This window comes from Gopherus evgoodei, unplaced genomic scaffold (assembly GCF_007399415.2).
Source record: "Gopherus evgoodei ecotype Sinaloan lineage unplaced genomic scaffold, rGopEvg1_v1.p scaffold_33_arrow_ctg1, whole genome shotgun sequence".
Taxonomy (NCBI): Eukaryota; Metazoa; Chordata; order Testudines; family Testudinidae; genus Gopherus; species Gopherus evgoodei.
Window position 1 is genome coordinate 5,222,319 of NW_022060005.1, and position 13,573 is coordinate 5,235,891.

The window sequence follows — 13,573 nt, forward strand, 5'->3', positions numbered from 1 at the left end:
AAATCTATCATTATGATTAATGAGGTTGTCATTGTGGGGGGCAAACCTTCATGTCGCTCAGAAAATCCCATCAAAGAGATGACATATGAGCACTTCCAAGAGAGGGCAAACATTGGAAATCCTGTCTAACCAAACACTCACCACTCACCACCTCCTCAGGCTTTCTCACCTCCAAAGAAGCAAACCAAACCAGCCAACAAGTTAAGCAAACAAACAAAAAAAGGTAAAAATCTGACAAACAAGTAAACAAAAAACACAAAGAACAATTACATTGATACCTTCAATCAGAGATGATCTCCCCCAAAACAGAAGAGCTTGAGACCTCACTAGGGACTTTGCTATGGGTACTGATTTTATGGGCATGGTGCTCAGATAGTATGGTGGTGGATAGCAGTACATGAAGATAGATTCCGATCTTATTTACATTGGAGTAAACCTATAATAACTCCTTTTTTCTTGAGTCATGTTTGTCAGGATTTTTCCTAGTGTAAATACCAGTTCTTCATAAACAGATTGAACAGTGTTTTCTCAGGGAGGCAATAATGTCATCATCTGATTATATAAAGAAACACAGAATGAAATTGTTACTGATGGAGAAATACGGACATTTTATTCTTAGAGAATAACCTCCAACCTATCAGTTTACACAGTGCACCTTTGAGCTCTTTGTTTCTCATGCTGTAGATGATCGGATTTGTCATTGGTGGCAACACAGAATAGAGAACAGCCACCATGAGATCCAGACCTGAGGTTGAGCTGGAGATGGGTTTCAAGTAGGCAAAGGTCGCAGTGCAAATAAACAAGGAGACCACAATGAGGTGAGGGAGGCAGGTGGAGAAGGCTTTATGCTGGCCCTGCTCAGAGGGGATTCTCAACACTGTGGTGAAGATCTGAACATATGGCACAATTATGAAAACAAAGCAGCTTGAGGCTAAGCACACACTAAAGATGAGAAACCCGACTTCACTGAGGTCTGAGTTAGAACAAGCGAGCTTGAGGAGCTGGGGGACTTCACAGAAGAACTGATCCACCATGTTGCCTCCACAGAAGGATATTGCAAAAGTGTTTCCAGTGTGGACTGCAGAATAGAGAATAACACTGATCCAGGCACTGGCTGCCATTTGGACACAAGCTCTTCTATTCATCACTGTCTCATAGTGCAGTGGTTGGCAGATGGCGACATATCGGTCGTACGCCATGATGGTCAGTATGGCAAAATCTGCTGAAGCAAAGAAGAAGACAAGAAAGACTTGGGCGACACATCCAGAATAAGAAATCAATCTTGTGTTCATGAGGGAGTTGGCCATGGATTTGGGGATGGTGACAGAGACGGAACCGAGGTCTAGGATGGACAGATTCAGCAGGAAGAAGTACATGGGGGTGTGAAGTTGGTAGTTGAGGGCTATGGCTGTGATGATGAGAAGGTTCTCCAGCAGGGATGCCAGGTAAAGCATTAGAAACACCACAAAGTGTAAAATCTGAATGTTCCTGAATGTCAGAGAATCCCAGGAGAAGGAACTCGGTTACAGCGGTTTGGTTGGACATTTTCTTCCTCAGTATACTGTGTGATGGCTGTAGGGGGAATGCGAAGGACAATGATCAGAGTTAGAGCGAAAGTGGGAATGGCCCTGATTCCCTTTATGTAATATCTCATTATATGAATGTCAAAGGTGCACAGCACTCATCACTTGCAATGATGAGGTATTGTTAGTGTTCCTCACCTCTGACGATCAATCAGTCACGTTATCACATTAGTGTAAATTGGGTCGGCTCATTTAAAGTCAATGGAGCTTCGTTACTGTTATCCCTTTTGAGGATTTAGCCCAAGATGTGGCCCGTAAAATGCTTTATGAAGATGAAACAAAGTACAATTCAAACCCAACAATGCTTCCAAAGAATGTCCCTCTGCTGCGACCATCACCAAGCTCACAGGTTGGCCATGAAGTGGATAAACTAAAATGCCAACACAGCCTGAATCTTATGTGGACTCACCCAGCATCATAAGTAGCAGCTCATCTGTGATTTTTCTACCCCAAGCTCTATGTCTAGATGGCCTACTGCCTGCTTCCAAACTGATTTATGCACCAACTCCCAGCTGCACTTCAGCCTGCATGTAACAATGGACTAGTGGCATCCCTCTGTCACCACTATGTTGTATCATTTACTCTGCATTGTGCTGTTCAGGGGTTGTCAGGACACTCGGGCTCTACTCTAGTCTCTGCCAGTGACCTGCTATGTGACTTAGGCCAGTCATTTCCCCTCTTTTTGCCTCTGTTTCCCCTCCCTTCCTCCCTTTCTCTGCTCTGTCTACTAGGACAACTATCCCTTTGGAAGAGAAATCCCATAGATGCAGTAGAATAAATGATTTGAAATTAAGGTCTTATCAGGCAATATTAATGTTCTCCAATTTATTTGAAGTTTAAGGCAGGTTGGAAATTTTCATCTGTGTTCTTTTTAATAGAAAGCGGGTTTTCAACTAAATAACAACAAATCTCAGAATCTGTCTGCTTTTCTCCAAACATTTTGCAATTGGTTGGTAAAGAAATTGAAAATTCAAAATCGAAACATTTTTGGTTTTGTGATAAAAATAATCCAGTTTTCAGCAAAAAGTTTTCATTTGCCAAAAACTGAAAAAAAATGTATTTGAGGTTTTCAGTTAAAAGTCAAAAATTTCCAGAAGGATGGAAAAATTCCAATCAGTGGTAGATATTTGATTAAATTGAAAGTAAAAGTCTTAACAAGTTTGTATTGTAATTCATATTTATCATCTTCATTTTCCCCTGTATGTTGATTCCCCAACATATTGAAATAGAAAACTTACTGTGCTGAACTTTGTGGATTTTTTTTCCCAAAGTATGATCCATTCAACTATCCAGCACCAGGATTCTTTGGTCAATATCTACCAGAATCTAGAAGCTAAAGGCACAGGCAACTGAGAATCCTTTCCCACTTCATTTTGAGACTGCTCAGCCAGAACTTGACTCAGACCTGTTGGCTTTTCAGATGACCTGTGTGTAGCTGGTGTTGATCATCACCGACATTAAAGGACCCATGCTGCAGAAAGGTGATTTATTCATTTCTATTTCCTAAGGGCTGGTGAGACTCACTCCCTGGAGCCCTGCACAGCTCAGCAGTACAGGCCCACAGGCAAGTGCATAGATGAGTAGGTGATAAAGCCAAAAGAGCCATTCTGATCCTCTAGTCTGCACCTAACATAGCACAGGCCTATGATCTCCCCCGGCATTCCCTGATTCCAGCCCAGCTTCTGTGTTATCTATGGGCCAGGATCACAAAGATGACGATAGGCACCTACAGGGATTTATCAATGCTCCTAAATGAGTTAGGTGGCCAAGTCCCATGGTCATTCAGTGGGAGTGACGATCTTAACCTGCTTAGATGCTATTGTAAATCCCAATAGGCAGCTATCTCCTTCTTTAGGTCCCTAAAGCCCTTTGTAATCTTGGCCCGGTGTCTCCCGTTAACTTCCAAAGCCTGGGCTTCCCCTGAATTGCTGAAAATGGTGCCTGGGATTTGCAAAGGAGTCTATGGCAGTAAGGCATGTACGTCTTGGGCTCCTAAATCCCTTAGACACCCTTGAGAATCCCAGCCTGAGCCTGAAATGATAACTAGGACAGCCTGGTGTCTAGAGAAAGGAGGTCGAGATGCTAAGAACTCCTGTGATGGAAGCCCATTTATGCAGCTATGTTACCTCAACTCTCTGTGCCTCACTGTATCAAAATCTGGGGAATAATAATTGAGACTGGATGAAAATTTTATAAAGAAACATTTATTTAGAGATGATTCATGATTCACCCACTGAACCCATCTTACCTTAGACCCTGAGTGTTTCCCTCCCTCTCCCTCACCCTACCCAGACCCCCAAGCAAACACCCACAGCCCTTAATCTTCTCCCACTCTTCTCACAACTCCCACCCCATGGACCCTGTCAGCCCCTGTTCTTTGAGATTCTCCCTCCCATGGCCGAGTCAATTCTCACCCAGAGCTCCTGACTCAGCTTCCTCAGAGATCCCTGCTTAACCCATCTGCCCACCAGTCCCCTCCTCTGCCCACCAGTTCTCTCCTCTCTCAGCCCCACTCCCCTGACATGGCCCCAGCTCCAGGGAACAGCCACTCACCCCTGGCTCCAACACCTGCCCATTCTCTCCTCCTCCTCCCCATTGGCAAGCCCCGGCCACCACTTCCTTCCTTTCCCAAGTCTCCTCCTTCCTCTTCCTGGCCAAGCCCCTTCTCTGAACAGTATTTCCAGGGTGGCCTCTGCCCACTGCCAGCCATGAACTCACTTCCACAAGGTATTGCTGAGACAAAAAGGTCAGCGGGGTGAGACATTGGCATGGATCACGAGAGCCTTCATGGTTACATTAGATCAGAGAATGAATTAAACTGCCATGGTGCAGGTCACCAACCAGCCATTAACTCACAGGGAACCTCCCTGAAATGGAGATCAGTGCAGAATTGTCCACGGGGGGGTGGTCCCTGTCCCTGTCCCTCTATTTTCAGCAGCTGGTGGTGGTCCCTCTAAGAGTTACAGCTCTGAGCTGGGCTGTTCCCTGTGGAAAGAGGCACATTTACTCCCTTAAAGCTCTGCTAACTCCCAGGGCTGGATTCAGACACTCCAGGGCCATGCATGGAGGTGGAGAGGGCTTCAAAGAAAGGCTGGGACAATGGCATGGGACCCTGCTCTGTCTCAGGAGAGTAGCAGGTGATTGTCCCCCAAACCCCTTGGGATCAGCTAGGTGCCCACTAGATAGGCAGAGGGCAGTCATGGTCCCCACAATCCTTACCTCCCCAGCCAGGATGTGTCTGCTAGGGTGAGGCGGTCTGGACTGCTGTGCTCTTCCCCTCCCCTGCACAGAGAGCCCCCTGCATTGGTGGGGTTGTTGAGGTGCTCCAGAGCACTGGTGCTGGGAATTCAAATGCTATGGAGATGCCTGGGGCAGTTCCCTTCTCCCAGAGCCACAGTCAGCTGCAGCGGTACAGGAGGCGGTGAACAGAGCGGCTAACAGGGGAGTTTCAGTGGGAGTGCTTTTGGAGGAGCAGGTTTTTGTGGTTTTTGTAGTTTGTGGTGTTTGTGTGTGAGTGAGTGTGTGTGCAGGCTGCTAGGAGCTCTGTGCTGGGAGCGAGGCTGAGCCCTGAGTTGGGGGCGGGGCTTACCTGATTAGGGGTCCTATATAAGGAGCCAGGCACTCAGGCAGTGGCACAGGAGGCGGCGAACAGAGCGGCTAACAGGGGAGTTTCAGTGGGAGTTTCCAGGGGGAGGTTACAGGGGAGACCAAGGCAGAGGAACCAGGAAGGCAGACTAGGGAAGAGGCAGGGGTCTGCCAGCAGCCCAGCACTTGTTGGTGGCCTGCGGTGCGGTGTGAGGTGTGGATTGCCAGGCACAGAGTTGGAGCGCTACGATGGAGGCGGAGGTAGCAGGTGCAGACACACTGAGGATGACCGGATGCGGTAGCTGCGGCATGTACATGGTCCTAGAGGGAGCACCTGAAAGGAGTTTCATCTGCATGAAGTGCCGCCTGATAGAGCTGCTGGAGGAAAAGGTAAGGGGACTGGAGATGCAAGTGGAGACTCTGGCTGAGTTTAGAAGGGGATTTGAGCAGATGATGGAACACAGACATGATGAGGCACAGGGGACAAGCTCAGACGAGCGGATAGAAGCAGGACCAAAGGACTCTGAGGAGGGGCTGCTGGGTGAGGAAAGTGGACGGTGGAAGCATGTGACTAGGAGAACCAGGCAGAGGAAAAGATGGGCCAGTGATGGAGAAATAGAACTCGGGAACAGGTTTGCTGAGTTGGGAAATGAAGATGGAGCACAGCAGGCTGCTGAAGGAGAAAGGGCGAGGAAGAAGAGGCGAGCAGCTAGTCCTGCAGAAGGAGGGGAGGAGTCAATGGAGGCGATACCAGGTATGAGCCCTAGGAGGATTGTAAGGGCGAATACAAATCGAAAGGAATTGCGACCACCTGCTGTGGGGGATAGACCGCAGAATCGCACTGTCGCCAGGAAAAGGCAAGTCTACGTGATTGGAGACTCTTTACTGAGAAGAGTAGATAGGCCTGTAACTAGACCTGATCGGGAGAACAGAAGGGTGTGCTGTCTGCCAGGGGCTAAGATACAGGATGTGGACCTGAGGCTGAATACGATCTTAGCGGGAGCGGGAAAGAATCCGTTGATTATCCTTCATGTGGGAACGAATGATACGGCTAGTTACTCGCTGGACTGTATCAAGGAGGACTATGCCAGACTGGGGAAGAGGCTCAAAGACATCGAGGCTCAGGTGATCTTCAGTGGGATTCTGCTGGTTCCTAGAGCGGGGCGACGAAGGAGTGACAAGATTATGGCAATCAACAGATGGCTTAGGGAGTGGTGTTATAAGGAGGGCTTTGGGATATACGGTCACTGGGAAGCGTTTACGGATAGACAACTGTTCGCTCAGGATGGACTTCATCTAAGCAAGGAGGGAAATAGAATTCTAGGATGGAGGCTCTCCGACCTCATCAAGAGAGCTTTAAACTAGGAAGTTGGGGGAGATGGTTGGGAGATGTTCGGGAGATCTCCACGCCGGAATATAACCTGGAGAGGAAAGTAAACAAAGTGAGAGGGGATACCCTTGCGGTCCCAAGATTTGATCCAATAGGAATAGTGGAGTAGAAACCGGAGTAACGGGTGATGCTGGTGGTAACAGGTCTCTGCACGACGGGGAAAAGAATGTCACTGACGCCAAACACCGAAAATGAAAAGGTCTGTACACTAATGTGAGGAGCCTAGGTAACAAGATGGAGGAACTGGAGTTACTGGTGCAGGAAGTGAAACCGGATATTATAGGGATAACTGAAACCTGGTGGAATAGTACTCATGACTGGAGCACGGGTATTGAAGGCTATGTGCTGTTTAGAAAAGACAGGAAGAAAGGCAAAGGTGGTGGAGTAGCCTTGTACATCAATGATGAAATTAACTGTAGCGAAATAAGAAGCGATGGAATGGATAAGACAGAGTCTGTCTGGGCAAAAATCACACTGGGTAAAAAAGCAACTAGAGCTTCCCCGAGATAGTGCTTGGCGTGTGCTACAGACCGCCAGGATCTGATTGGGATATGGATAGAGACCTCTTTAATGTCTTTAATGAAGTAAACACAAAGGGGAAATGTGTGATTATGGGGGACTTCAACTTCCCGGATATAGACTGGAGGACGAGTGCTTGCAAGAATAATAGGGGTCAGATTTTTCTGGATGTGATAGCGGATGGATTTCTTCATCAAGTAGTTGAAGTACCTACGAGAGGAGATGCCATTTTAGATTTGGTGGTGGTGAGCAGTGAGGACCTCGTAGAAGAAATGGTGGTAGGGGACAACCTTGGTTCGAGTGATCATGAGCTGATTCAGTTCAAACTAGATGGAAGGATAAACAAATGTAGATCTGGGATTAGGGTTTTTGACTTCTCGAGGGCTAATTTTAAAGAGTTAAGGAAATTAGTTAGGGAAGTGGATTGGACGGAGGAATTAGTGGATTTAAATGCGGAGGAGGCCTGGAATTACTTTAAGTCGCAGCTGCGGAGACTGTCGGAAGCCTGCATCCCAAGAAATGGGAAAAAAACCATGGGCAGGAGTTGTAGGCCAAACTGGATGAGCAAGCAACTCAGAGAGGGGATTAGACAAAAGCAGAAAGCTTACAGGGAGTGGAAGAAAGGCAGGATCAGTAAGGAAAGCTACCTTGGTGAGGTCAGAACATGTAGGGATAAAGTGAGGAAGGCTAAAAGCTGCATTGAACTGGACCTTGCAAAGGGAATCAAAACCAATAGTAAAAGGTTCTACAGCCACATAAATAAGAAGAAAACAAAGAAAGAAGAAGTGGGGCTGCTATACACTGAGGATGGAATGGAGGTTAAGGATAACCTAGGCATGGCCCAACATCTAAACAAGTACTTTGCCTCAGTTTTTAACAAGACTAGTGAGGAACCTTGTGATGATGGAGGGATGATAAACGGGAATGTGGATATGGAAGTGGATATTACCGCAACTGAGGTAGAGGCCGTACTTGAATAGCTCGATGGGACGAAGTCGGAGGGCCCGGACAATCTCCATCCGAGGATATTAAAGGAACTGGCGCGTGAAATTGCGAGCCCGTTAGCGAGAATTTTTAAGCAATCGATAAACTCGGGGGTTGTGCCGTATGACTGGAGGATTGCTAATGTAGTTCCTATTTTTAAGAAAGGGAATAAAAGTGATCCGGGTAATTATAGGCCTGTTAGCTTGACGTCTGTAGTATGTAAGGTCTTGGAAAAAATTTTAAGGGAGAGAGTAGTTAAGGACATAGAGGTCAATGGTAATTGGGACGAATTGCAACACGGATTTAGTAAAGGTAGATCGTGTCAAACCAATCTGATCTCCTTCTTTGAGAAGATGACGGATTACTTAGATAAAGGAAATGCGGTAGATATAATTTACCTAAATTTCAGTAAGGCGTTCGACACAGTTCCGCATGGGGAACTGTTAGTCAAATTGGAAAAGATGGGAATGAATATGAAAGTTGTAAGGTGGATAAGGAACTGGTTAAAGGGGAGACTCCAGAGGGTCGTATTGAAAGGTGAACTGTCAGGCTGGAAGGAGGTCACTAGTGGAGTCCCTCAAGGATCGGTTTTGGGACCGATCTTATTTAACCTTTTTATTACTGACCTTGGCACAAAGAGCGGGAATGTGCTAATAAAGTTTGCGGATGACACGAACCTGGGGGGTATTGCTAACACAGAGAAGGACAGGGATACTATTCAGGAAGATCTGAACCACCTTGTAAACTGGAGTAATAGAAATAGGATGAAATACAATAGTGAAAAGTGCAAGGTTATGCATTTAGGAATTAATAATAAGAATTTTGGATATATGTTGGGGGCGCATCAGTTGGAAGCGACGGAGGAGGAGAAGGACCTTGGGGTACTGGTTGATAGCAGGATGACTATGAGTCGCCAATGTGATACGGCTGTTAAAAAAGCAAATGCGATTTTGGGATGCATCAGGCGGGGTATTTCCTGCAAGGATAAGGAGGTGTTAGTACCGTTATACAAGGCGTTGGTGAGACCCCATCTGGAATACTGTGTGCAGTTCTGGTGTCCCATGTTCAAGAAGGATGAATTCAAACTGGAACAGGTCCAGAGACGGGCTACAAGGATGATCCGAGGAATGGAAAAACTGCCTTATGAAAGGAGACTCAAAGAGCTTGGCTTGTTTAGCCTGGCCAAAAGAAGGCTGCGGGGGGGATATGCTTGCTCTATATAAATATATCAGGGGGGTTAACGTCAGGGAGGGAGAGGAATTATTTAAATTTAGTACTAATGTAAGCACGAGGACGAATGGGTATAAACTGGATATTAGGAAGTTTAGACTTGAAATTAGACGAAGGTTTCTAACCATTAGGGGAGTGAAGTTCTGGAACAGCCTTCCGAGGGAAGTAGTGGGGGCAAAAGACTTTCCTGGCTTTAAGACAAAGCTTGATAATTATATGGAGGGGATGTTATGATAGGATCGTTAATTTGGGCAATTGATCTTGGATTACCACCAGATAGGTCTGCTCAATGGTCTGCGGGGAGATGTTGGATGGAATGGGAACTGAGTTACTGCAGAGAATTCCTTCTTGGGTGCTGGCTGGTGACTCTTGCCCACATGCTCAGGGTTTAGCTGATTGCCATATTTGGGGTCGGGAAGGAATTTTCCTCCAGGGCGGATTGGCAGGGGCCCTGGAGGTTTTTCGCCTTCCCCTGCAGCGTGGGGCATGGGTCGCTTGCTGGTGGTTTCTCTGCAGCTTGAGGTCTTCAAACCAATTTTGAGGATTTCAATAACTCGGTCCTGGGACAGGGGTTGTTATAAAATTGGATGGGTGGGGTTCTGTGGCCTGCCTTGTGCAGGAGGTCAGACTAGATGATCAGATTGGTCCCTTTTGACCTATGAGTCTATGAGTCTATGAGTCTCAGACCCTCTTCAGACTCAGGCAGTCAATGCGGCAGCTGCTGCACTGGGGGCAGATCTCCCAATTCTATCCCTATTGTTCCAGGCTGTGGGTCGTGCAGCATCTGTTGCTGGCCCCAGTCAGACCAAGGGCACTGGGCACCCCCATCCATCGTACCCCAGCATGTCCCATTTCTGATATTTAGTCATGCTGTCCTTGATACAGTGCAGCAGGCATTCTGATATCAGTGGGTGCTCCTTTGAGATTCATCAGATGAGGAGTTTACAGAGGAGGGGCAGAGGGATAGTGAAATAAGGTAGGAGATGCTGTGATTAGTGGGGGGCTGAAGGGCAGAGCGCTTCATAGAGAATGGCCATGCCCCAGGGGATTCTGGGTTTGAAGGGCCCAGGACCACACAGAAGGGCCACACCTCAGCAGGGGCTGGAGTCAAAGGACATGCATTTCCTCTTCCTTAGCCCGGACATACTCCATTGTAACACCCTGGGGTGAGTGAGGGGGAAATCAGCCCCATTCAGTACAAAGGAGTTACTCCTGATTTACACCAGGGTGAGTGAGAGGGAATCAGCCCAATTCACTCCAAAGGAGTCACTTCTAACTTTTCTTAATGTTGGGGTGTTTTGGTGCTGATTTAGTGTGCACAGACAAAGATCAAACCAGAGCTCAGATCCTCACAGCAGGGAGCATTTCCAGCGCACAAGGGCCACTCACCAACTCTTTGGAGGAAATAAAGTGACAGCATTATTAGCCAAAGGGTTTAGCTCTCAGTTAGGCCCATCAGCCTTCGAAGGACTTGGAGTCGCAGCTAATGAATTACGCTGAGCATGTGCATAGAGAGAGGATGAACAGGTTCAAAGCTACCTCTGGCTCACAGGCTGCGAGTCCTTGAAGGGAGAATGTCCAGTAGTAGCTGACAAACCCGCATGCCATCTTGGCACTTTGAGTTCAGATCAAACCCTGATCCAAAATCTGACCCTAAGAATAAGAAGGCACCTGGCTTTGTCTGAGGGTTTCTAACTATAGGGAAAAGTCACCTGGGCACCACAGGATATTTAGATGGCAAAGAAACAATTTTTGAAATACACTTACCTACTGGGAGAGGAGGATGATGAGGATGGAAGAGCTGGTGGGAATTGCGGGAGTAGGGTTTGCGGGGCAGCGAAGGGAGGGAGGTTATAGGGAAAGGGAGGAATAGGGTGAGTGGGTAGGAGATGAGTTGGGAGTCAGGAGATGAGGGGTGGGACACTGTGAAGAGGGGACATGAGGGTGAGTAACAGGGGACTGGGAGAACAGAGGGGTGTGATGTCCTAACTCTTTCAGTCTTCACAGGGCTCTATGTTCTCTCCCCTCCCCAATGCAAAGCCTCACTTTCCCGTTAGGTCCAGTTTTGCAGAGTGAACAATAAAGCGAGCACAACATCGAGCTGTTTTTCCATCAGCGCTGTCATAAACAGATGGTTAAGGGTTAATGCCTCTTTTACCTGTAAAGGGTTAAAAAGTTCACCTAGCCTAGCTAACATCTGACCAGAGGAACCAATGGAGGAACAAGATGTTTCAAAGGAAGGAGGGAAGTTTTCCTTTGTTTAGAGTTTGTTTTCAGCCGGAGTGAAAAGATTAAGGAACCAGCCTCTTATCAGAGTAGTAAGTTTTAGAAAGGGATAAATAGGTTTATGTTTATTTTCTTTGTAACTTGTCTTGGTACCATTAAGGGAATTATCAGAAATTGGGTATGTGGGTATTTTTTCTTTGTGTAACTAAATTTGTACCCAGGGGAACATCCTCTGTGTTTTGAATCTGTTGTCTGTGAGAGTAGCTGGTATGCTAATATCTCCCAGAGGGTTTTCTTTTATCTTTCTTTTTTTTTAATTAAAAGCCTTTTTTCTTAATATCTGATTGATTTTTCCTTGTTTTTGTTTTTAGATCCAAAGGGATTGGATCTGGACTCACCAGGGATTGGTGGGGGGGAAAGGAGGGGGGATGGTTAATTTCTTCTTGTTTTAAGATCCAAGGGGTTTGGATCTGTGTTCACCAGGGAATTGGTGAAGTCCCTCAAGGCTACCCAGGGAGGGGAAAGTTTTAGGGGGATAGGGAGTGCTCCAGACTCTGAAATTCTGGATGATGGCAGCGATACCAGATCCAAGCTAGTAATTAAGCTTAGAAGTGTCCATGCAGGTCCCCACATCTGTACCCTAAAGTTCAGAGTGGAGAAGGAACCCTGACAAGTGTTCTCTGTACCTGTGTGCCTATCTCCTACCCTGCTGGATCCAGAACTAGAACCAGGGGCAGGGAGCCTGACAGCCCCACATTCACCTCCCTTGTGTGTGCCAGTAGCAGGGGGCTTGCGATGCATCTGTGGTATCGGATACCCTTCCCTCTCTCTCTTTTGTGATCTTGGGGGCTTTCTCCTTCCCTTTTGACAGGAGGGGGAACTGAGCCTCTCCCTAATCACCCCTCCCGATGTGTGCCAGGGTCTGGGGAAGTGTCGCCGCTCAGGGTGTGAAGCTGAGAGGAACCCAGAATGACCAAGTAGTGCACAGATTACAGCTCCTTTCTAGAAAAATGTGATGATTCTTAAAAGATCCTTTTACTTCACTCATCATCCATATCCATGGCCACCTGCAGCTGCCACAGTGACCACTAACTCCAATTAACAAGCTTCCTTTTTGTTGAAAAACTAGGAAATAAAATGGCAAAAAAACATTATTAACGCAGAGTTAATGTTTTCCAGTGACAGCTCGTGCTTGTCCAGAAGGTCGAGTTCAGCTAACTCACGATTCTAACAAGGAAATGCAGAAATTAATTAAATGCCCTCATAATTTAGATAGATAGATAGATAGATTCTTATCTAATTCACAGTAGAGTAACTCCACTGACTTCAATGAACTTAGTCTGCATTATTACTACCGTGAACACAATATTTTTGCATCAAAAGCCTGAACATCACATTCCCATGGAGACATTAATGTCATCAGTTGATTATATCTGTAAAGAAGCACAGAATGAAAACATGGTCATGGGAGAAATCTGGAAATTTTATTCTTTTTGGATAACTTCCCCTCAGTTAGTTTCCTCAGGGCACCTTTTATCTCCTTGTTCCTCATGCTGTAGATGGCTGGATTCATCACTGGAGGGATCACGGAATAAAGAACAGCCAGTATGACATCCAGACCTGATGATGAGCTGGAGGTGGGTTTCATGTAGGCAAAGGTGGCAGTGCAAACTAACAAGGAGACCACAGTGAGGTGAGGGAGGCAAGTGGAGAAGGCTTTATTCCGGCCCTGCTCAGGAGGGATTCTCAGCATGGTTTTGAAGATCTGAACATATGATACAATTATAAAAGCAAAGCAACATAAGCCTAAGAAAAAAAGAAAAGAAGTAATAACAACTTCACTGAGGTATGTGTCATTGCAAGTGATCTTGAGCAGTTGGGGGATTTCACAGAAGAACTGATCCACCTTGTTATCACCACAAAAAGGGAATGCGAATATGTTCCCAGTCTGCATAGTAGAAATGGGAATTCCACTGATCCAGGCACTGGCTGCCATTTGGACACAAGCTCCTCTGTTCTTTATAGTCTCATAGTGCAGTGGTTGGCAGATGGCAAT

The 13,573-nt window shown here is 46.5% G+C and overlaps 1 protein-coding gene and 1 pseudogene across 1 annotated transcript; both read right to left on the reverse strand.

Moving 5' to 3' along the window:
- Positions 1-584: 584 nt before the first annotated feature.
- On the reverse strand, positions 585-1,545 carry LOC115641143 (annotated as a pseudogene).
- An 11,434-nt stretch (positions 1,546-12,979) lies between these two features.
- Positions 12,980-13,573, reverse strand: LOC115641144 (olfactory receptor 14A16-like; the record flags this gene model as incomplete). Its single annotated transcript, XM_030544234.1, has 1 exon — positions 12,980-13,573. A coding segment is annotated over one exon (594 nt), but the record flags the coding sequence as incomplete, so codon positions are not given.